This window comes from Cryptotermes secundus, unplaced genomic scaffold, assembly GCF_002891405.2.
Source record: "Cryptotermes secundus unplaced genomic scaffold, Csec_1.0 scaffold1777, whole genome shotgun sequence".
Taxonomy (NCBI): Eukaryota; Metazoa; Arthropoda; class Insecta; order Blattodea; family Kalotermitidae; genus Cryptotermes; species Cryptotermes secundus.
The window spans coordinates 407,717-430,175 of NW_019724777.1; the positions used below are offsets into that span (position 1 = coordinate 407,717).

At 38.9% G+C, this 22,459-nt stretch overlaps 3 protein-coding genes and 1 long non-coding RNA gene across 7 annotated transcripts in view; 1 reads left to right on the forward strand and 3 right to left on the reverse strand.

The window, feature by feature from the left end:
* Positions 1-414: 414 nt before the first annotated feature.
* Positions 415-8,905, reverse strand: LOC111863055 (adenylosuccinate synthetase). Of its 2 annotated transcripts, XM_023849009.2 has the most exons (10): positions 8,687-8,904; positions 6,971-7,073; positions 6,758-6,888; positions 6,535-6,683; positions 4,918-5,123; positions 4,681-4,835; positions 4,480-4,604; positions 2,111-2,237; positions 1,912-2,032; positions 415-1,744 (listed from the first exon to the last, which is right to left on the reverse strand). In XM_023849009.2, the coding sequence occupies exons 1-10, from the start codon at positions 8,861-8,863 to the stop codon at positions 1,692-1,694; spliced, it is 1,347 nt and encodes a 448-aa protein (XP_023704777.1). In that variant the 5' UTR covers positions 8,864-8,904; the 3' UTR covers positions 415-1,691. The 2 variants fall into 2 exon arrangements, 1 of the variants encoding a protein (XP_023704777.1); XR_004512864.1 differs by lacking the exon at positions 2,111-2,237 and having other exon boundaries at positions 8,687-8,905.
* Positions 8,906-8,932: 27 nt separating this feature from the next.
* On the forward strand, positions 8,933-12,335 carry LOC111863062. The gene is made up of 2 exons (XR_002842540.2): positions 8,933-9,447; positions 9,675-12,335. It is a non-coding gene; the product is annotated as an uncharacterized LOC111863062 (long non-coding RNA).
* On the reverse strand, positions 12,219-19,975 carry LOC111863061 (protein max). Of its 3 annotated transcripts, none has more exons than XM_023849025.1 (5): positions 19,846-19,975; positions 19,677-19,739; positions 18,350-18,460; positions 16,219-16,342; positions 12,219-12,922 (listed from the first exon to the last, which is right to left on the reverse strand). In XM_023849025.1, exons 1-5 carry the CDS (start codon positions 19,882-19,884, stop codon positions 12,738-12,740), a joined length of 522 nt encoding a protein of 173 aa, XP_023704793.1. In that variant the 5' UTR covers positions 19,885-19,975; the 3' UTR covers positions 12,219-12,737. The 3 variants fall into 3 exon arrangements, with proteins under 3 accessions (XP_023704793.1, XP_023704792.1, XP_023704794.1); XM_023849024.1 differs by having other exon boundaries at positions 16,219-16,354; XM_023849026.2 differs by lacking the exons at positions 19,677-19,739; positions 19,846-19,975 and adding an exon at positions 19,504-19,664 and having other exon boundaries at positions 16,219-16,354.
* Positions 19,976-20,832: 857 nt separating this feature from the next.
* The window catches only part of LOC111863056 (RAB6A-GEF complex partner protein 2), an 18,505-nt gene continuing 16,878 nt past the window's right edge, over positions 20,833-22,459 (reverse strand). The window contains exon 9 of the mRNA XM_023849014.2: positions 20,833-20,898. The gene's annotated coding sequence lies outside the window, so the exon portion shown is untranslated. The remainder of the gene's footprint in view (positions 20,899-22,459) is intronic.

Genomic DNA, 22,459 nt, shown 5'->3' on the forward strand with positions numbered 1-22,459 from the left:
GCTTTTGTTATAAACTGCGTAGAATGCTTTTAACGGTAGCTGTCCTGCCCCAGATCTGAACAGAAAACTAATTTTCATTATCAACATGCAACACTAATTTAACTGCTTCTGTACACATTTTGACTTTGAGGTATCATGCAGTACTGTCCATTCTAAAAAATAAAAATTTCCTGTATAGCTGGCATGGATTAATTTCTTGGTACACAGTTTTAAGAATGGCCTTGTATTTAGATGGAATATGGCTATTATCTGAAGGGGCTACACACAAAATGGGGCAGTCACACATTAGGTCTGTCAGGGCATACACCACTGCAGGTTGTCTATTACTTTTAAGGCAAGTTGAGGTAACTTGTTGGATCACGAAGCCAGTGACCAGGTGCAGGATGATGGAGGGAACGGAAAACAAATGCAAAACCAGGAGGAACAGCCAGTGTATTGGTATCTCACAGCTTACATAGTAACTAACATTCTTAACACATAGCTATAGCAAAAGTTTGTGCACACCTGACACAATGAGGCTCCCTGTCCACTGGGAAGACATACACTCAGTTACATGTGTTCAATATGATATCCTGCAAAACTAGGCTTGTGCTGGACCACACAAAATTCAATAAGCAGAGCAACATAGCAATCTGTGTGCTGCTCCCATAAGCTGACAAGAGGGGTCTGACATTAACAAATTATGTTAAGATTATGGCAGGGAGCACATGTACTTGATGTGCAATAACACACCACAGAAACTCAGTGTTTGCAACACATGCTAATTCATCAAAGGCTACTATTTCACGTTAATACTTTTTGTATTTAGTATCTACAGAAATGTGCACACTAGCTTTTGTTGTGTGATATGGATCAAAACTACAACCTCACACAATTTTTCAAATAAGAAAAACGTATACAGCAACCACTGTAACAAGAAGTAGATAAAATAAAACATGAACTGAAGATCAGAAGTAATATAAGTTATGGGAAGTGGCATTTTCACTGTATTTTGACAGGAAATAAGATAAAGAAATCAGCATGACTGGAAAAAAAATCCTATACATTGAATACTGGGGTGTACTGTTTCATTGTAGACTGAAGAAAGCCAGAATAGTTCCCGCTGCATATTTGTTTCCTTGACATTTTAAGTACAGGTCATTAATTCAAATTTCAGCCCCACCATCAGCTTATGGGTACATTACAATATTTAAAAACAATCTGAAAACAAAGCAGGACAATCATGCTCAAATATTTACAATTTCTTTGGCCTATCTTGCCTGCCTAATAACACTCTCAACAAACAAGCAGGAGATCATTCCGAGGGCATGACAGTTGCAGCAGTCCTGCCTTTTAAATACTGACATATATACTTTTACCAATCGGTGGAAGGAATCATCACCTAGGATTAGCTCGTAACTCTAAAACACATAAATAGCAACAGTGTACATGTCCTTCACCACAAAGAGCAGACAGAATGAAAACGGCACCTAAATATAACACTACAGGTGTACTGTGCTCACCAACACCAGCAAGTTCATGTTGGAAATGAGCTGTACGGGTCCTCAACTTTGTAGATACAATACATTGAAACGTGTGCAATTTCAGAGGACTGATGCATTACCATGAGAGGAGGAGCCTGACCTGCAGGCAGTGGCACTGTTCTTCCAACATCAGCTGTGAAGATGGCATGAAGGATCCGACCAGGCCTGCTAGTACACGTTGATGATGGAGTTACGATCCTTTCCTACACCAATCCACTTCACTGCAACATGTCAAATGCTTTCCATAGCTTCAAATCTCACACCCAGCAGAAGTATACAAATCAGTCGTACACTGCTTCAAGTACTGGTTTAAAGCAAGAGCCAAACCACATTCACAGGAAGAAGCACTTAACAGCAAGGAAGCAGACAGGCATACAAGCATACATACCAGGCACTTGGACTTTCTCCTCTATCATCTCGATATACTTCTTTGCATTCTGTGGTAATTTCTCATAGTCTCGAACACCTTCTATACTAGTCTGCCAGCCTGGGAGAGTGATATACTCCACCTGACAAAAATTACAGACATACACCATCACACATGGATACTGCACACACAAACATCACATAGGAAGGTTGGCACATACCTCCACAGACCCAAGTTCCGCTGTGTTGGACGGGAAGTAATTGATCTTCTTGCCCTTACTTTTGTATGACACGCCCACCTTTATCTCTGCCAGTGTGTCCAAGATATCAAGTTTGGTTATGCACATCCTGTACACAGTGAGAAAACAACTGCCAACTAAAGACCAGAAAATTAAAATGTATTCAGTACTGAATGCAATAGAAAAAGGTTATGTATTATATTAATGCTACTCTGAACATGCCCAGCAAGTGGTAGAAGTCGGATGCACCCAACAGTGACACTGCAGCAAGGACGTGTCTAGGAGATAGCTGTAATGCAGTTCTTGTACATTAGCTTATGTACAGTGAACATGTGTGTTCAATCTCATGAAGTTGTATGAATTTTTTTTTTCCGTTTGTGATCATTAAGAAGGTGGATGCTCAAACACATGTCATGTGGAATAGAAAGGACAAGAAGACCTTGAAGAGGACTGGAACAGCCAAGCTAAAGATGGCGAGATCAAGTGGGGATTAACGGGTTCCTTAGCATAATGCATGAAGAAAGAAGATTCTATTTCACCACTGTGCAACTGCTTAACCAGGCAGAAAAAAGCCAAAAACTTCTAAACAGGAGAAGATCGGTACTCATAGAGTGGTTTAGGCAGAAACAACTTTAAATATTGTGACTGAAGTCTGAAGACAACCTAAAACTGAACATGGTACTCACACCACTCAGTAGATGGACTGGTTTGTTTAGAAAGTGTGCAGGCCTCAGCTGCAGGAGCCCTGTTTCCTTCTGTTCTGAGTGAATACAATCCAAATGATGTATTTAATGCAGGTAAGTGTGGGCTATTCTTCAACTTAATCAGTGTACAAATGTTGTCTTGTATGCTGTAATATACTGAAAAGACTTAGCATTTATTGAGGGGCATGTGGTAGCATGGTTGAAGCATTATGCTACAAGCTGGAAGGTCACAGGTTCAGTTTACAATGAGTTCATTGGGTTTTTCAACTGACCTAATCTTTCCAGCTGCACTATGACCCTGGGGTCAACTCAGCCTCTGACAAATGACTACCACGAATTTTCCTGGAGGTAAAGGGCAGCCAGTGCATAAGGCTGACAACCTCACTGCCATCTGTGAGCTGACTGTCTAGGAAATGTGGAAGACTCAACATCTCAACCGTAAGGCCTCCACAGCCTGTTGCAGGGACAGCGTTCTTTTTTTTGCCAGTTAGTTAATGCAAGGCAGGGCTGACTGTCATTAAAATATTAACTTCTGTACATAAACTCAGTTCTGTTCTTTTCAGTAAAAAATGCATACTTTCAATTGTAGGTGTTCATACACCTAATAAAATCATTACTGTTTATGCCATTAGTTCCTGCATGGGGTAGAATGTCTGTCTTCTGGGATATAATGCTGCATAGTCCAATGAAAGCCAACTTACATATCAGAGGAACATGTTGCCTCCATCTTCAGCATTAAACAATACGCCAAGCAAAAAAAACAGCATAAAGAAGGTAGCAAGCCAAACATCATAACCTACAAAGTAGATAACTTTCAGTCCAGTATGACATTCAGGTTTACAACACTTGAGTCCTTATTCGCCTTACATGTTTTGATTCATACGACACAGCACGCACGTAAGCTACACAACAAACAATAAGAACGTACAACCAAGAGAAATAACTGACATCTTCTACCATCCGGAGGAAAAAACAACATGACCCAATGCTGGTTCATGATTTTTAACATAATAACTAATTTTTTACATACAAAAGATTTTTAATACAATTTTAAATACATAGGGAATCTATTTCATGGAAAAGTGAACATCACATTGCATGCAGTGGGAAACCCCAATCGAATACCCAGCAAATACGCTTAAACGAAACATCATATGTAAATCTACATGTCAACGTGGCTGCATAGGGCAAACTGTGATATAGTGAGCACTATTCATAACCTAAGTGCATAATGTTAAAACAACTTATGTGACAGTGTTTCCTGCTCGTAGTGGTGTGTCTCTGAAGATGATTCTTTTCAATCGAAACATGTAAGGCGAATAAGGACTGAAGTGTTGTAAACCTGTATGTCATACTGGACTGAAAGTTATCTACTTTGTAATTAATAGTGTGACGGACCAGAATGAGACAAATCAAATCATAATCTACATTCTAAGACGTTTTCCCACTTAAGACGTTTATATTCCTCGGCCCCTTGGGAAACCTCTTAAAAGAATCCACAGTTCATACGGATTTAAGGCTGTATTTATAGACTGAACACTTGTCCAAACCCTTGAAATGTCTGAGAAGACATGAAAAAAAAAACACCTTGGAGAGGTCAGTGGGGAGTACACTAAGGCCTTTTACATGAGACCAGAGTTTACTTACACGCTGTAGCCATTCACCATTGTTGTGTACTCAAGAAGCACCAAGTCAAGCCAACCACAGCGTCGCTTTCTCTTGGTTGTGACACCAACCTCACTGCCTCGAGTCTGCAGGAGGTCTCCAGTAGCCTACACAAAACATTGGACACAGTAGGGAAAAAGCACATAGTACTACCTGTATTGTACATCAGCATTGCCTACTCACATCCAGCAGCTCAGTGGGGAAAGGGCCATCACCCACTCTGGTGGTATATGCCTTCACAACACCAATCACTTCACCAATGTTGCATGGAGGCAGTCCCAGGCCTGTGCACACACCCCCAATGCTGCAGTTGGAAGAAGTCACATATGGATATGTTCCTGAAATTCACAGTGAGTGTCAGGTACTCACAAAGCAGACATAAGGTTCATCACAGTGAACAAGCAGGCTGGCAATATTTACCAAAGTCTATGTCGAGCATGGCTGCGTTTGCTCCCTCCACTAACACCTTCTGACCTCTCCGCAGAGCAGAGTGGACGTACGATACTGACTCCACTACATATGGTCGAATCCGCTCAGCAAACACTTTGTATCGGACAAGTTCCGCGTCCACATCCACCTGCAGGTCTGGGAACATGCGCTGATACACTGCTGCCAACCCCTGGAATCTAACAAGAATGAGGAAGTAAGGGACCAGAACAGACTTCTGCCCCAAGCTACCAGCCTCCTCCATACAACTAGTCAAAGCATATGTTATCACCATGATATCTAAAAGCAACCTGTATGTACAAAGAACCTAGCGAATTTCATCTTCCTTAAGTTTTGTGTTGCATTTATGACATAAAAATTCACAGTAAATCAAAAGTAGCCTTATGTCCTCAATGAATTACATTAACAACATTCCCTGCAAATCATCACCTGTGTTCTGGAGTTTACAATGTCCATCAACACCAATTTTTGGAAAACTAAGTCTGAAGTTAGGTTAAACTGCAGTTTTCATGTGACTTGGAACAAAACAGATTCTGAAATCTCTCACTTCTAAGTAAGGTAAACGTATGGAAATATGTGGAGATAGCAGAACACAAGATGGCAAATTGGAAAATCCATCATCTCATTTTCAGCCAAAAATGAAAATAAATGACTCCAATTGTCAGGTGTCAAGGTGAGTGGACGTAAATGACATTGAGAAAACTTTTGCGAGAATTTAATATCTCCAAAAACCATGTAACATCACTAAAGACAGATCACTTTTAGGACTACAAAATAGTTATTGTCACATGCCAACCAAATGAGGAGACCAGTGTATGAGAAACCTGTATATATTTAATTAAGATACTTCTCATCATTAAGAAGCCTGATACTGGAACTCATGCAATTCAAAGCAATTGATACGATGACAACATTTGCTGCTAAGACCCATCACTCCTCCATGCACATCCCTACAGCAACTCTCACAGAAGACTGCGCCGGAGCTCAAGTGGTTAGTCGCTGGCTTCCCACTGCAGCGGTCCGGATTCGATCCTGGGCCTGGTCAAGTGGGAGTTGTGGTAGACAAAGTGGCGCTGGGGCAGGTTTTCTCCGAGTACTTCGGTTTCCCCTGCCAATCTTCATTCCACCAAATTCTCCATCATCATAATCACCCGGGGCAGGTACAATAGGCCAATCAGTGGCTGCCATACAAAGTGGACCCAGCTGGACTCCACCCTCCACTAAGAATGAAAAAAAGAATTAACCCTCATCCATCCCTTTCATGCACATCCAACTTTAACTTCATTTCAATGCTCTATAAACATTGTAACTCCTGAAGTTCATACCTAGTAGTTCTCCCTATCATAAGAAATGGTGATTGTGATGCACCTATTTGTTTTTCTCACAAGACCTAATTTCCTCTCAGTAGACATTGTTTGGAACAAGGTATGGAACAGGTAAGTATGAACACAAATTACAGCAAAATGTCACAATCTCTATTCATCAGTGCAATATATATGTAATTACAATCACAACCAATGGTGAACTCCACTGGCGGAGCTTTCGTACCAAGTCCTACAAGCATGCATAGTAATCAGAAACATTATGTACTTCTCCACAAATTGGCTGAAGTCCCCAAGCAGGTCAGCTATACGGATCCCGTTACGTGTGGCTTTGGATGAGTATGTTGGTCCAATGCCCTTCTTTGTTGTACCAAGAGATTTCTTGCCCTTCTCAAGCTCCTGCAGCCCATCCACTTGCTGCAACATGCAGACCAAGCCATTCAGTACACACACTGTTACAAAACTGCAGGTACCTCAGGCACAACACTCACCTGATGAAAATCAAACACAATGTGAGCCCTGTCAGAGATAAGGAGGCGGTCCTTCCAATTCATCAGTCCCTTGGCCTCATTCTTTTCCAGCTCATCAAACAGGCCTGGCAGATGAATCACCACTCCATTGCCTGCACACATGTCAGCACCATTACCAGTCACTTACTGTCAGACATTCGTATGTGTATTTTGATTAGCAAGCAATAAACTCACCAATGATGCTCTTGCACTTGGGGTTGATGATTCCACTTGGCAGTAAATGGAAGTCATACTCACGGTCCTCTACCACAACAGTGTGCCCTGCATTGTTACCTCCCTGCAAGACACCACGTCAAAAAACTGCACCGAGCTTCATGTTTAGAACTTGCATGTACAGCATATATAACTGAATGATCCTACATTCGATTCTGCATAATGCATTATCAAGTTAACTCTTATGCCAACCATAAAGTAACAAACTGGCAACAATATAAAATCTGCATAGACGATCCAAAATGTAGGGAAGTGGGGAGAGGAAAGAATAGAGATGGACAAGAAAAGAGAAGAGGAGGAGGTGGATTTCAAATGCTTTCTAGGGTGAACGCCCCAATTTATTCCTTTTTCCAATTGTTCTCTTTCCTGCACTCCCAAAGGATCAGCCTTTTACACTGATCTATATGTCGTAGTCATTTAGTCTGCCCTCTCAAAATGAGATTGGCCATTGAAATTTCTATTTCTGTCTCCACTGGGTATCACGTGACAAATCAGGAACTGGAGCAGTTTTCTCTGACCAGCATCCATATTGTAGGTATGAGCAGAGGCTACTGGGTAGTCACTATGCATTGAAAATAAAGATAGTATGAACTTCTAAAAAGTTTGCAATACAGCCTGTTTCAACTAAGTACCACCACCTTGGTTATGTTAGGTCTAGTTACCATAAATAAAAGCCCAACTGAGCTATGGGAAATCATAGTCTCTATACAGATGTTCTATAATTATCAGTCTGAATTCCTATTACACCCTCCACAGTGGCAAAAATAGTTCTTAGTGAATACATGTGTTAAAAATAGCTAAATGGTTCTGACAATGGGGCATAACACTCAGGATTACTGGGTTTTTGGACTTTATGTATTATCTGATAATCTAGAGAACATAAACGAACACAACATTTTGAAAAATGGATCTGTCTCACCTCAGGTGAGGGGTGGGAGACACCTACCATGTTGGGTCTGTTAGAAAGAGGTAACCACCATCTGTAGACAGTATAATTATAGCTACATAAACATTTCAGATAAGGGTTTGTCAATAGGAGATAATAGGAAAACTTTTACTATACATTTTCCTGGCATCTCCCATTGACAAAGCCTGATCTCAGGTATTTATATAGCTGTAGTTTTACTGATAAATGTTGTCCAGAGACTGAGGTCAACTCTTTCTAATGTATCAACTACTCCCACATGAGGACAGAAACAGATCCAGTTTCCAAAACGTTGTGTTCTTATATCGGACGATGGAGAAGGTCCAAAAGACCAGTAAGCCTAAAGTGTTCTGAAGTTAACAAACGGGTACCTTGGCCAAGTAGCTCACAATTAAGTTGCTTGCATGCAATTAAAATCACAAACAACTGTCATATAAATCTACCCATTTCGGCAGCACAAATGTGGAGAAAGTAAACGCAAAATTAACCTATTTTGTAACGGATCAAACCTCCGTATAAGGAGGCCGTAAGTAAGGCACGAATGTTAACAGGATGAGGCTTGAATCGTCGTAATACAGAACTCATACACGACTCTCCCCGTACATTTAACAAAACTGATTAATGCTTACTTATGCAAAATATTAAGTGCATTTTAAAATGTGACTGAATGCACTGTGGTCCTACCAGACATTACAGAGCGATTCTGGTTTCTGTCGAGGTTCGTGCAATGGAATTTAGTTTCAGTACCTTACCTGGCATCGACACACAATATCGGCATCTGTTGCCAACATATCTACAACTTTTCCTTTTCCTTCGTCGCCCCATTGTGCGCCTAAAACAACTGTCACCTTAGACATATCATTTCGTCTTAGCCTTTTCCTAGGCGAGGCCTGCATTTGGCCGTTCATCTCCTCAAAACTCTCCGCCATCTTCGTGCCCACGGAAAAAAGACGACCACGGTTCCGCAACTTCACCCATGTCGCCGCTTGGTACGGACGGATATAAGCGTTGTCAAGGTTATGTTATGTCACTGATTTAAGCTTGTATGTCATTTTGATTTGTGACACCTTAAACAATCTCTGCCAATTAAAGTGCAAAGAAACTGGGTCATGGGTGTTCACAATGTCAGTGCAAGTAGACGTACACAAATGTTTCTCATGAAAATGCAACAAAGTCTCATATGTAACACAACACAAGTATACAAATGGTTTTTTCCAGAACACTGAAAGCTATCAACTAGACGGCGTCATGTCACAGTCAACAGAAATATGCTGTTAATCATGGAACTTCAAATCAGACGTGCAGTTGTTATGTCCAACAACCGCAATTCATGGGCAGATGGATTTGAACTATTTTTTTTTTGTTGCATTTATACGTAGGATTATAAAGTCCCCAAAGACCCTCATTCTTGCCATATTTTTCAGTCTACTAACTATATATAACTCAAAATTTTACATAAACTTCCACCAAGTGTCTGGCCTAATATCAGCAGGGATGTCATGGTTCGCAAGAGGTAAGCACTCTCACCTCCTTACAATGTAAACTCTTATTTGATATGTTCAAATTACTGTTTGACTGGTTTACTCTTTGATCCTGAAGATAGAGGTGATATGTTCCCGTGAAACTTGTGTAAACTTGCACCAGGCTACATGACAAGACTTCCCAGAGAACAGTACTCTTTAGACTGGTAGTCTTTATGGTATTTATTATCCACAAGCTGAGATCTGAGTTGTCTTGCAGGTAGATGGATACAAACACTTTGAAGGATCACACTGTCTCAATCTTCAAGGTGACACAGTATGGTGGGACCACAGTTAGGTTATATAGCAAGTTATCTTGGAGAGCAGAAGACTGAGCCCAGAGGAAAACATGTTTCTCTGAAATGTTACAGTCTGGTTACAACACCAAAGGAATGTCACAAACTGAAAGATCACTATCAGAAAGTATTTAAGTTTTGAGAAAGCAAATATGAATTTGCAGCAGAATTCGAAATAAAATTTACAAATGTAATATGCATTATAATGAAATGTAGAAAGGAAAAGTACATCATAACAAGTGACATGAAGCAGCTTATCATGACTGGGACAGCAGTACAGATCAGGGGCATCAGGGATGGAAACCAAAATACTGTTCTGCCCATGGAGCTCTAAGTACCATGCTTGTTCATAACAGAAATACATACAGGCATCCTACTTTTTCTGAAACCATACTTGGTTTCTGGCTTGAGGTTGCTACAATGAAAAAAGTAAAGAACTTCCTTACCCCAGTTTTCAAAATAAGTGGCTCTTGCTTATTTCTTAAAGGAGGCACCAATTTATGGATTGTACTCTGATTTTATTCATATGTCACTGAAAATGTCTAGAGTCAGTACATTGGCTGTGGTGTGTAAGCGTGTCATAACTGTGTCAGCAATGATGGCTACATGAACCTTTTTCATTACTTGTGGATCACATTTTGTTCTTCCAGGAGTGCATGGCCTTCGCCATCCATATAGACAACACGAAACAACAGTTTGATGGGATATGGTTTTTAACCTCATTGACATTTAGTTACTTGTTCTGTACATTGCAATGATGTCTTGTATAAACAACCATGTGAGGCATATGACAATGATTCACAAGGTCAAAACCATTCCATGATAAGTCTTTTAAAAGGAAAACTAACTTCTCTTCATTTACTTTTCCACGTTAAGTTTCCATTACTCAACACACAAAAATAACATCATTATTTTTAAACTTAACAGGCAAAACAACTATGGACTATAAAAACAATAAACTAGCACCAAGAAATTAGGCTTTCCAAAGGAACTACTGCAACAAATTCTGTCTGCTGTAATCTACCCTGACTCAGTTCAATTTCTCACATTTTGTTCCAATAACAGAACTGTTATTCACAAAATCAAGCATGTCTTACAATATGTACCCATTTAAATTCAGCGAGGACAAAACTGAAATATGTTCAGAAAAGCCTTCTAATATTCAGAATCAGAAATGTCTATGTGGTAAGATTCAAGTGCATCCCTTGCATAGCCATAATCACAACACACTTTACTTTATTTACATATGGTTCATGTAATAACACTGTCAGTAACTTGGACTGTGACAGGATGATTAGCAAATAATGGATCGGGACAGTAGCATGGGGCACCACATTCGAACAGCAACTTGGCAGTCATTATTCCTTTCCCCACACTCTGAATGAGAGCAAGAACTTATCTAGCAGCTATATTATCCTGGTATTTGCCAGACAGGCCTGAGGAAAATTATGAAACCCTCACCCTCCATATTGAGATTCCAACATAGGACCTCTCAATTATCAAGCAAGAGTACTATCCACTCAACAGGGATATTCTGTACATTTATTTATGAAGAGGAAATGAGGAATATATGACATGATTTTACTGAATAATCCAACTGCCTGATGTCCTGGGCTGTGGGACTCCTACTCATTCAGTTTTCACTAGCTTTCTTAATGGCCAAGAAACTTTACAGTATGTTAATTCATTCATTTTCTATATATCTGTGGGAACTGCCCACATTCAAGCAAGTGTGACAACACAAGCGTCATTGCTTAGCAACAACAAGTCGCTGAACTCTTCTGCCGAAGTGCGCCGACGTCCGTGGGTTCATCAACGCTAGCGAGTTCAGCAACTTGTTGTTGCTAAGCAATGACGCTTGCGTTGTAGGATTTATTGCAGCTGCACAGTATACACAGATGGCATCTCCTCGTCTGTGAAGTAAAAAACCTAATATGTGGAAATAGTGATGAAAAAATATCATGGCAAAATAAATATGCACAATGTACGAGTTATTGTTAAACAAATAAACAATCCATTTCATTACTAAGTGGATTCTAATAAACATTTTCTGTACTCAGTTCTGTTTATCCTATGAAAAATAAAATGCTACAACAGAACTATTCATAAAGTTATTTTACTTATCTCTTCATCATTTTTTTGTCATTTCTACAAACTGTCAATTTGTAGTGTTCACTGGGTGTTGTAAACCTCACCTTAATGTAATGCCATAACCTGGGTTCATAGGAATCATCGCTACCAGCTCCAGATCACTTGCATTTTTTTTGGCAAAATGGTTTATTGGTTGGGGGGGAGTATGAGTCTGATATACCTGTACAGAAGTTCTGTTATGATTTCACTGAGTTGATGTGATGAATGTATTTTCTGAAGACGAAACAAAAGTAGGCATATATCTCATGACACTGCTCAGACCTGTCTTGGATAGAAGGAATGAGGATAGTTGAAGGTGTAGAAAGCATATTCTAGAGTTATATTCACATTTTAATGACTTAAATATTGTCAGCAATATTTTAAGATGGTACAGAACCTATTAAACAACTAAACCTTAATAGCACAAAGGTGTAGGTAGCTGAAAATAAGTTGGCTAAAATGGTACTGAGATAGCTTGGACTTGTTAAACTGAGTGTGTTGGATGGGAATGTATGGAGAAATGAGGGCAAGAAGCAAAAGCAGGAATAACACTGGAGCACGAGACATACCCTAAACCAAGCAAACACAAATGTATGAGATGTTCATGTTCGTGCACTTTCATGTTACAACATTCTTCTGAACGCAGCCAAGAAGACTTTATTTAAGAGAGGCACTGAGAAGACAACAAATACATTTCTAAACTCTTATGGTGCAACATTTAAAAGAGAGGGGGGGTCTTAACCCATCACGACACACTAAGCACCAATGGATTACTGCCCACATCCCACATGGCAGTGTGTCTCAGTGCATTCAATTTTCAGGTACAATGACGCACACGCTATGCAATCCATATCACTTTACAAGCCTGTCACTTTCAGCTTCTTTGGACGACGTGCAGCATGTGCGGTTTCTGAATCTGATGTGTCCGACTCAGATTCATGTGGGTAACTTGACACAGAGTCTGACTTGGAGCTGACAAGGGACACCTCGCTAGACTCAGCAGCATAGTTCCCTGTCGCTTTCGCTTTCTCCAAGGTTCGAACTGCAAGCATCAACATGGTACATGCTCTGAAACTTGACCATTCCAATTTCAATTTATTTAATGTTCCATATATCCACAGTACACGTAAGATACAGAACATGTCAAAATAGTACATAATATACAGAATAAATAAAACAAAGAAACTGAATAGAATAAAATATGTTGAATCAGATAGCTGATTCCAGTGAATACATAATAATTAATACTATTAAACTTGACTAAGAAATAACAATAGAAACATTTCAACCAAAAGCTAGTCAAATATCCAACTATAAGCAAATCATAACATAGTACTCCTAAAACGTAACAAGCATGACAATATAAGGTATGATACTAGCTTTTGACTAGTCATTAACTTGTGCAGGTTTTATATTGAAAATATTCTTCTACGGAATAAAAATAATGTATATGGAGAAAATGTTTTAAATTTCCTAGGATTATGAGATACCTCTTTGATGTGGGGAGGAAGATTATTGTAGACCCTAATGCTCATACAATATGCTAACTTTTGGTATACACTAAAGTTTGATACAGGGTGACAGAAATTATTGGATTGTCTTGTACTTATATTGTGATTTTCTGAATTTAAAATAAAGATTTTTATTGTTAACCACGAAAAGCATGCAGGATTTCATTAATTAGCTTATATAGGGCATTGCCTGTTGAAGAGTCTGCTTTAAACCCATACTGTTCTTCTGATAAGATACATTTCTTCAAATGCTCAGTCACACCTAATTCTTTATACAACATTCATCTGAACTGCAACTAATCATCAGTTAATTTAAATCTGACGCACATTATCATAGGTTACACTGCAGTCACTTTAGGTCTGTGATATGAAAGCACAAATTAATGAAATGTTTCCTGGTTTTGTATTAGGCAGATGATCCATCAGAAAAGTAATAAATGTGATTTGTGTTCTGTGGAAAGGAATGGCCAAGAAACTGCTGAACAGACACCAGAGTAGACAGACATTGTTGGAATCATGGTAAAAGCAATCAGAAATTATAACACAGGAAAGATAACCGAATGCACATATTTCCAGACCTAAAACTGGCCAAGGGCGACGCACGGTTTGTATAACCTCAGTACCTGATTCTGAAGAATAAACAGTTTTCTGCAAAGTCACACAGAACATCTACATGGAAGGATAAAAAAGTTCATGGAATTAGGGTATATTTTTCAACAGAAAGGATATGTAAAAAAAAACTAACATATACAGCATACTTTAAGAGCTTTATTTCCGTAAAACACACTGAGGATCATAGGGGTTTCCCCTACAGAAGTCCCTAGTTTCTGAAAGAACTTGATGTTTGGCTGCTGTTCAATCTAAATCTTGACGAGCACCAGCACTGCACACATCCACTTCATGGCTGAGTCTCAGCCTGTTGCAACTTGCGCCAACCCCCTCCCCCAAACTTAACAAGAGTAGTTACCACGATATGACTAAATTCCGGTAGATTTATGACCCTCCTTGTACATTATCAACTATGATTTTCTACTGTCCTGGTAGGAAATAGAACTGGAGGACTGTAAAGGAACACAGAGGAAGTTGTTCTTTGTCTAAATGATTCAAGGAATTCTTCAGTAAAATCTGTGATGATTCAAGTCTTCTAACCATATAGAGCCACTTTCAAATGCAATCTCATGACTACCATTCTCATCAATCAAAATTTCAGAACTACATTAAACAGCTTAGAAAAAGGCATCTTTGGGCTTTCAAACAATCCCAAAGTAACTCTCTTTTGAACTACTAGGTACAGAGCTACAATTTGGCATTTCATTCATGTAGTCTACAGCCTAACCAAACTCCACTGAAATCCAAAGGGATCAGGGGTGTGAGCTGTGTTGATTTGTCATGGAATAAATCATAGGTGACTGGCTTACATGCTGAACATTCCTCTGCTTGGCATGTCAGAACTAAACATTTTGGTGCAGACACTGCAGGTGAGGCTCAAGGTTCTTTAGTTTTCGTGAGGTGGGAGAAACATGAAACCTGTCATGATAACCAGTCTTGAGTCCAGATTAAAATCCATGACCTCAAGAATCTCAAGCAGGAGTGCTAATGACTAGACCACGACAAATTCTTATGAGTAAGGTTGATAACACCCATACACGGCTAGCCGCTCACGACTAGTTGCGTCAGTGGGTTATCAGCTTGAACCGTAGTTGAATAACTGGCCATGAGCGACTCCGCAGCTGCACCACGTTAATGCACCATATACACTAATACAACTAATGGACGCGCACGACAAGGAGCGGCTAGCCGCTCACGACTAGTCATGTCAGTGGGTTATCAGCTTGAACCGTAGTTGAATAACTGGCCATGAGCGACTCCGCAGCTGCGCCACGTTAATGCACCATATACACTAATACAACTAATGGACGTGCACGACAAGGAGCGGCTAGCCGCTCACGACTAGTCATGTCAGTGGGTTATCAGCTTGAACCGTAGTTGAATAACTGGCCATGAGCGACTCCGCAGCTGCGCCACGTTAATGCACCATATACACTAATACAACTAATGGACGTGCACGACAAGGAGCGGCTAGCTGCTAAGGGGGCAAGCATGAAGCACACCTTTCAATTTGTACAGTGCACAAGTTAAGGATGTGTGGAGCTTTACCTTTACTTCCCATATGTCTTCACAGTATGGAGCTTGAAAGAAGGACAACTGTGCCTTTTTTGCTTTTCATCATCCACCAATTTTCATCTCATTACCACTAACATGGCCGCAATGATGTTACATATTGAGGCCTGTAGACCCACTGCTAGGCAGTGACCATGAGATAGGTGACTGTAAAGCAGCTGTTGCTAGGCAGCAGCCAACAAACAACAGAGCCATGGTGTTTTCTATGCAGTCTGTTAACAACAACTGAACAGCAACAGAGGAACGGTGTTTTCTGTATGGCCCATGCTGAGTGAGATGTTATAAGCCTGATAATTAGTGACAGTAAGTTAGTTGAGTGGCGTGAGTTGGTTGGAGAGTGCGTGAGTTAGTTAGAGGACTGCTGCAGTTCAGTTCTTGTGGGATGCTGCTGTGAGAAGCTGGTAAGTGAGGCATGGGGACAGTTCAGGAACCCAGAGGAAGGGGAACATGTCGTTGAAAGCTGTTACCAGGCAACGACTGGTGACAACACGTGACACTGAGAAGACTTAAGTGTGTTCTGTAGTGAATTGCAGAGTGTGAAATAGTTGGTTAAATGTAATTACAAGCAGTGTGTATAAGCGTTCAATAAATTCAAACCTTGTCTACAGACACAAGCATACACAAGACAATATCAATGAGAACTCACTCTGGGACTCAAGCAGGCTGTTCTGCCGCTTGAGATCATCAATGTCTTGCTGGTGGGCAGAGTTCTTCCTCCTCATGAACTGAATGTAGTCAGCCGCCTTCTTCAAAATCAGTGCCCTGCTCACCTGAAACACAGGCTATTCCATCATAAAATACACATAAACAACAATCATGAGAAAATTCGATCTTCTACCAGTGCTTATGTTGAGCCAATTAAGGGTAACAATCCTAACATAGCAAGCAGCACCAGGCTCAGCATAAAGGTTCTGATGCAAAATTCCAGATAATAACAGTGATATCAATTAACAAATAAGGTACAAACTTACAATGACTTCAAAAAGTAACAACAATGTGAAAGGAGCCAATTATTTTGGAATATCAAGAAAGGAAAGAAAGTTGGATCTGAGGTTTTCACAGTGGTGACTATGAAAAGTATGGTCATCTGTGTTTGAATATCGTGTACCTTGGAAAACGCCTAATGTTTCAGGGGCACGATGGGTGTCACAACTCCAAAGGCTGTAACCTTCACAGAAAAGAATGTTTGCAGACAGTGTTCAACTAAAACATAACACAGCGTCACCCACTGCTCACCTCCACATAAATAAAGTGATAAAAGCATAATATTTGCTTGTGTCTGATGCCAGCTCTGACATGTGAAGGACACATGAAGATTTTCAGAAAAACAGTCTATTATAAACTGGAATCAAGAATAATATAAGAAATATTAGCCATGAAGATTGATATAATCCACATAGAAAACTTCAAAACTGTCTCAAAATTTCAGTCAACATACTAGGCAGACATTCTGCACACAACAATGCAACATTTCAGGTGAACACAGCTGCAGATTTCCTTACAATAATACACTGCCACACACTTGCAGTGGGCAAGAGAAAATTATATATAGGAATTAGGTGAACTGTAATACAACAAATATACTCACTTTTAAAGTTTTACAATTAGACCTTTTTTCTTCTGCTACATGTTTCGGTCATACAAGGCCATCATCAGGCACTTATATATAAGAATACATTTAGTTGTTGAACTACCAGTATGGATCCATACCAGTGCAATGTGTCATATTATATAATAATTACAGAAAATTTGCCTCAAGTTAGTAAATATTATAATTAAGTATAAAATAAATGAAAATCAAATAAAAATAAAATTAAAATGAAACATATATCATGTATCTAAGATATATTAGGTCATAAAAGTAATGTTGATTATATTACAGAAATATTAAAAATACTAAAAATATTTAAAAATATATTAAAACTATAAGTATGAAACAGTAAGAATATGTATGCTAAGTTAATTCATAAGGTTCCAATGCTACAGTGTGGTATAGGGCATGTTATGTGATTTGTTGATCATTGTGTTGTTAAAGCTTTCTACGTAGTAAAGCCTGATCGTGAAGCCCAGAGATGAGTTTCAATGATGTATAGGTGGTTAATATGTGATGTATTGGGAACGCATATTTCTGATATGAATTGTGTCATTATATGATTATAAAATATGAATTTAATTTGTTTCATTCTGGTCCATCACACTAACAGGTTTACAATTAAGTTTATTTCAGTCCAATGTGAAATATAACGCTTCCACCACTTTAGCACTCAGTTACCCAACATGTTTCGATTCATAATGAATCATCATCAGAGGTATGCCTCTACGATCAAGAACCAACTAATATGTAAAATTTTTTAAAAGTAGAAACACTTAAAATATTTTTGATGCTCACTATATGTAGTCGTTTATTTTAAGAATCAAACAAAGATCTCCATTAACTGTGACATATATCAAGGCCATGGAAGAAAAGTTAATAAAAGGCTTGACAAAAAAAAATTTTGGGCAATGTGTTTCAACAATAAATCAAGCATTGTGATGAGTGCTTCACATGCTGATCTTGGATGGTTACATATTCCAATACAGAACAAACATTTGGCTCATTACCTTCCGAACAGTATTGCACTACTGATTCAAAATACAAACAATTAATATGGTAACACAGATGACTTCATTATTAAATTTTTGCTAACTTCTAGGAACATAAAATCCTGCCCCAACTAACTAATTATCTGAAAACATTGACAATGAAACCGAAACTGTCCAGTAACAGAAAACCTTACCACTTTCTCCCCTTGTAATGCTGGAACTGATTCACGTAGACTGGAGAAGCTGTCCTTAATGTGGTCTCTACGCTTCCTTTCTAATGCATTGTGATGTGCTCGTTTCTCAGCCTGCAAAGAGGCACACATAAATTTGAATCATTACTCATCTAAACTGATATTCTGAGCGCTATTTGGATGTACACATAATGTCAGACAAGTACACAAAGGGTGCAGTGTAGTGATCAGCACTTGTACTTCATATTATGACGGTCAGCAGTTCAAACTTTGGCTAAGCCTTTACCCCTATATTTCTTCAGCCCTCCTTGCAAATGATATGACACAACCTTAAAATATCCAATTAACTGCTTTTTAACAACATCTTCCCAACTCAAAATTTATGATAATTCTCATTCCATGCTAAACAACCTTTATGCTTGATACAAAAAAGTAACGGATTTTTTCTTCAATATTACACGTTACCAATTTTAAAAATAAAGTCAAATTTTCTTATGATGGTCAGACGTTACATAAAATTCTATGAAGTCAAATTACCTGAGAGCTCAACAGCCTGATCATAAACAGACAGTTTACATTTATAATACCCATTCCATACAGTCTTAAATCTGACATTTCCATTACAACTATAATTCCACATGCTGAAAGATAATAAGCTGATAATGAACAATACAAAGAAATGCAAAGTGTGCATCACATTTAATGAAAGCAGGCCATTTTCATGCATATAAATAAAGTCAGCAGCAACACACATCATTCGCTGAAAAAAGATTATTGGTACCTATCACCTGAAACCTAACGGTTTAATTTCACCCCCTTTATTTGGATGTACAAGTTTGGAAGCTCGTTTTACTTTCTGAAGCCCCAAAATTGATAATTTATGCCAAAAATGTTCAGGAGCTATTAACATAAACACTTCTATAACGTCATTCTGTGTTATTCATTCATACCATGCTGCAAAACAAAAGTTATATGGAGAGAAGTTTGTTCCATGTCGGAATTATACTAAACTACCTACAAGAACACGCTATCAGCAAGTTAAAATTCTTTATTCCTTTGTGTTTGTATATCAGAACCGAACGCCTGACTACAGTGATTTGTGTAGCTACAGCCTTGAACTCTAAGTAATGTATATGAAAACATTATGTACAACTTACCATTTACGTGCCAAAATAGATACAGTTCTCACTTTTTTAGAGATGCTTGCAAGTCATAACAACGTCCAATAACAGCAGATAAAAATCATATTCATGTCAGTGTCTTGCTATTTTATACCTCCAACAAATTAAACACGGGAAACTCAAACTGAACTACCAAACACTCTTCCTACCTGCGATAAATATTGATTACTTGACTGCCGTGGCTGCCTCGAATCCGAATCTTCGTCTCCCTCCTAAAATTGTAGGCGCAAGATAAGATTAATTAACACAATGAAAAATAATTCAACACTTATTCTTCACATGTTTTTGTTATCTGAAACTTACAGACTACAAACTTACATCACTTTCAATATCAATATCCCTATCGTCATCACTCATCTTCCTGCAGCTGACCCACAGCACCAAACATCCAGCACCCAAGATGGCGTCCCACCCATGCACCCATGCGGTTTCCAACACGTGGGGATTGGTCGTACACTTTCGTCCACAAAAAAACAGGACTTCAAACTAACTTCGTACGGGGGATGCAACCGTCAGGCCACACAGTTCTCTATATCAGGTATCAATAACAATCTTACGGAGAAATTCAAAATGATAGCATAATTGTAAAATTCTTAATTTAATTACATTAGCTTAAATCTTAAAATTACCGTACACAGGTTTGCCACACTGCCAACATCGCCACGATAGATCTAACGAATCTATGAACAAATCAGAGTCGAGCTCCAATTTGCGCAAATGTTCTCGTGATATGAAATATATGGACCCTAAGAATGCTAAGAATCATGCAAATTAAGTATGTGACGTTTATATCTTAGTTGTATAATAAAACGAGAAGAGGATGACACCATCCGCTCTTGTAAATAAACATTCTCCTCCTATACCCAAATTTGACCTTTTACACTATACTCTGCGAATTCTTACACTGAAATCCACAGCTACTTGTATATAATGTATTTAAAGGCCACATATTAATAATCCTGCAATGGATTCTGTACAAAAATTACTACTGGACCCCAAGTCCAGTAGGGTTGCTTTAGGCATAAATATAACCTGCAATCTTCCCTGTCTCCATGTGACGTGAATGCTAGACAAAGGATATCTTAAAACTGGAGCTGCTAATGGACAAATTCAAAACATAGGAGATGCAACTATTTTAACGCTGGCTGCTAACCTCAAGAGGTGCCCACACTTCCCCCACTGCAGCAAAACCTCATGTTATGCAACTTGTGTCTCTATCACTGCACCTGCAATGACTACTGTATACATTCTGCTAACTGCCGAGTTAATCTGTTCTATTGCTGTGCCACACACAATTTAGACTCACCAAGTTCTGTCTCTTACAGTTTTCAGCATGGAGCACAATTCAGTGATACACTAGAAGTCTTCACTCTGCAATGTAATCTCAGGCACCCTGGTTTCAGTGAAATCCATTACAATTATCAGAAATTTGAGGTTCTCACAGTGGTTGTTTCTTGGATGTGACATGATGCAGTCTGGTAGATGACGTCTGATGTTCAGAAGCACATTCTACCTCTATCTTCATGTTGAAGAGTAAACCATGTAAGCATGCTACTTAGCTGGGCTTACTCTTGAACCTGAAGATGGAGGCAGTATATTCCTCTGAAATATCAGTAAACGTTTACCAGACTGTACAGTATCACATTCTAGAACACAGTACTATTCATTAAAATAATGTTATGAAAATTGGATATCTAGGGCTGAACCTAGTGCATATTGTATCAGCAACACACCTGCACCATGTTACAGATGATATTGAATACAAGCAGGATCACACCTGTAAGAAACATGTCTATTTGCACCCTAACTATTCTTCTACATTTGTAACACCACCCCATATAATGTCTGTAGTTCATACAGCAATATTAAGTGGACAAATATGTCACAAAGAAACACTGCATTTCAACTTGTTCTGAGAGATTACACTGGAGAAGGCTAGTAACCTAGCAACTGACTAAAATATTTTAATGAGGCAAAAGGTAAAGCTATCCCTATAACAGGCTGTGGGGGCCTATAGGGTTGTGAGATGTCAAGACTCTCACATTTTCTAGACATTCGGTTCACAGACAGTACTGAGGTTGTCAGTCTTATGTGCCAACCACCCTTTACCCCCAGGAAGATTCCTGGTACTAACTTCTCTTAGAGTTTGACTCAACCTCAGTGCCATAGTACAGCCGAAAGGATTAGGTCCACTGAAAAATCCAGTGACCTCACTGGAAATCAAAACCACAACCTTCCACCTTGGAGCATAGTGTGTCAACCAACTATGCTACTGCATGCGCCATTATTTTTTAATCATATCACCAATAATCTACTGATGACTTGAGTCACTGAATTTCTGAAGATAAGACTTTGTTCTTTCTTCATATGTCAAACATTATGTATGACATATCAAAACCTGCAGAAAATTGCTCGAGTCTGACAAATTCTGAAAATGAATCTCATTTCCTTCATTTACATGATGTCTCACTACTTAGCACAGGGAAACACTCTGCCATTTTAGGAACAGTATTTCTACATGCCACTTTGGTACCTTACAATTTGACTGCAGAATTTCCTACGAGAAAGAAAGGAACAAGGGCACTGCTACACACTGACAAAAAATATCAGGTTTCAACACATCAATTTGCACCATGAAGCTTCTCTGTTTACAAGACAGCATTTATAGATAAGAGTACTAATGCATGTACATAAAGAAAGTAAAATAGATAAATGATACAAACTCCGTCCTAAGTGCAAACAATATATATTATATGTCTTTGATCTTGTTCTTTCTACACTACATGTTTCGGCCTCTATCGGCCATCATCAGGTGTATACTCTTAACGTTGCTGCCACACTGAACCCAGTCTAAAATTTAACATTTAAAAACACAATGTCACATTCTTCGTATTATCAACATCTACATCGTTGATATGTGTCTGGTATGTAG

What these genes read in the sequence shown, in the direction of transcription:
- LOC111863055 (XM_023849009.2), bottom strand. Translation starts at nt 8,863, where the DNA reads ATGGCGGAGAGTTTTGAGGAGATGAACGGCCAAATGCAGGCCTCGCCT. An exon ending in TCCCCACTGAGCTGCTGGAT is followed by an intron (nt 4,605 to 4,680) that starts GTGAGTAGGCAA and finishes TGTTTTGTGTAG; the next exon opens with GCTACTGGAGACCTCCTGCA. An exon ending in GGAGAAAGTCCAAGTGCCTG is followed by an intron (nt 1,745 to 1,911) that starts GTATGTATGCTT and finishes GACATGTTGCAG; the next exon opens with TGAAGTGGATTGGTGTAGGA.
- LOC111863061 (XM_023849024.1), bottom strand. Translation starts at nt 19,884, where the DNA reads ATGAGTGATGACGATAGGGATATTGATATTGAAAGTGAT. An exon ending in CATTACAAGGGGAGAAAGTG is followed by an intron (nt 16,355 to 18,349) that starts GTAAGGTTTTCT and finishes ATGATGGAATAG; the next exon opens with CCTGTGTTTCAGGTGAGCAG. An exon ending in CAGCCTGCTTGAGTCCCAGA is followed by an intron (nt 12,923 to 16,218) that starts GTGAGTTCTCAT and finishes TGATGCTTGCAG; the next exon opens with TTCGAACCTTGGAGAAAGCG.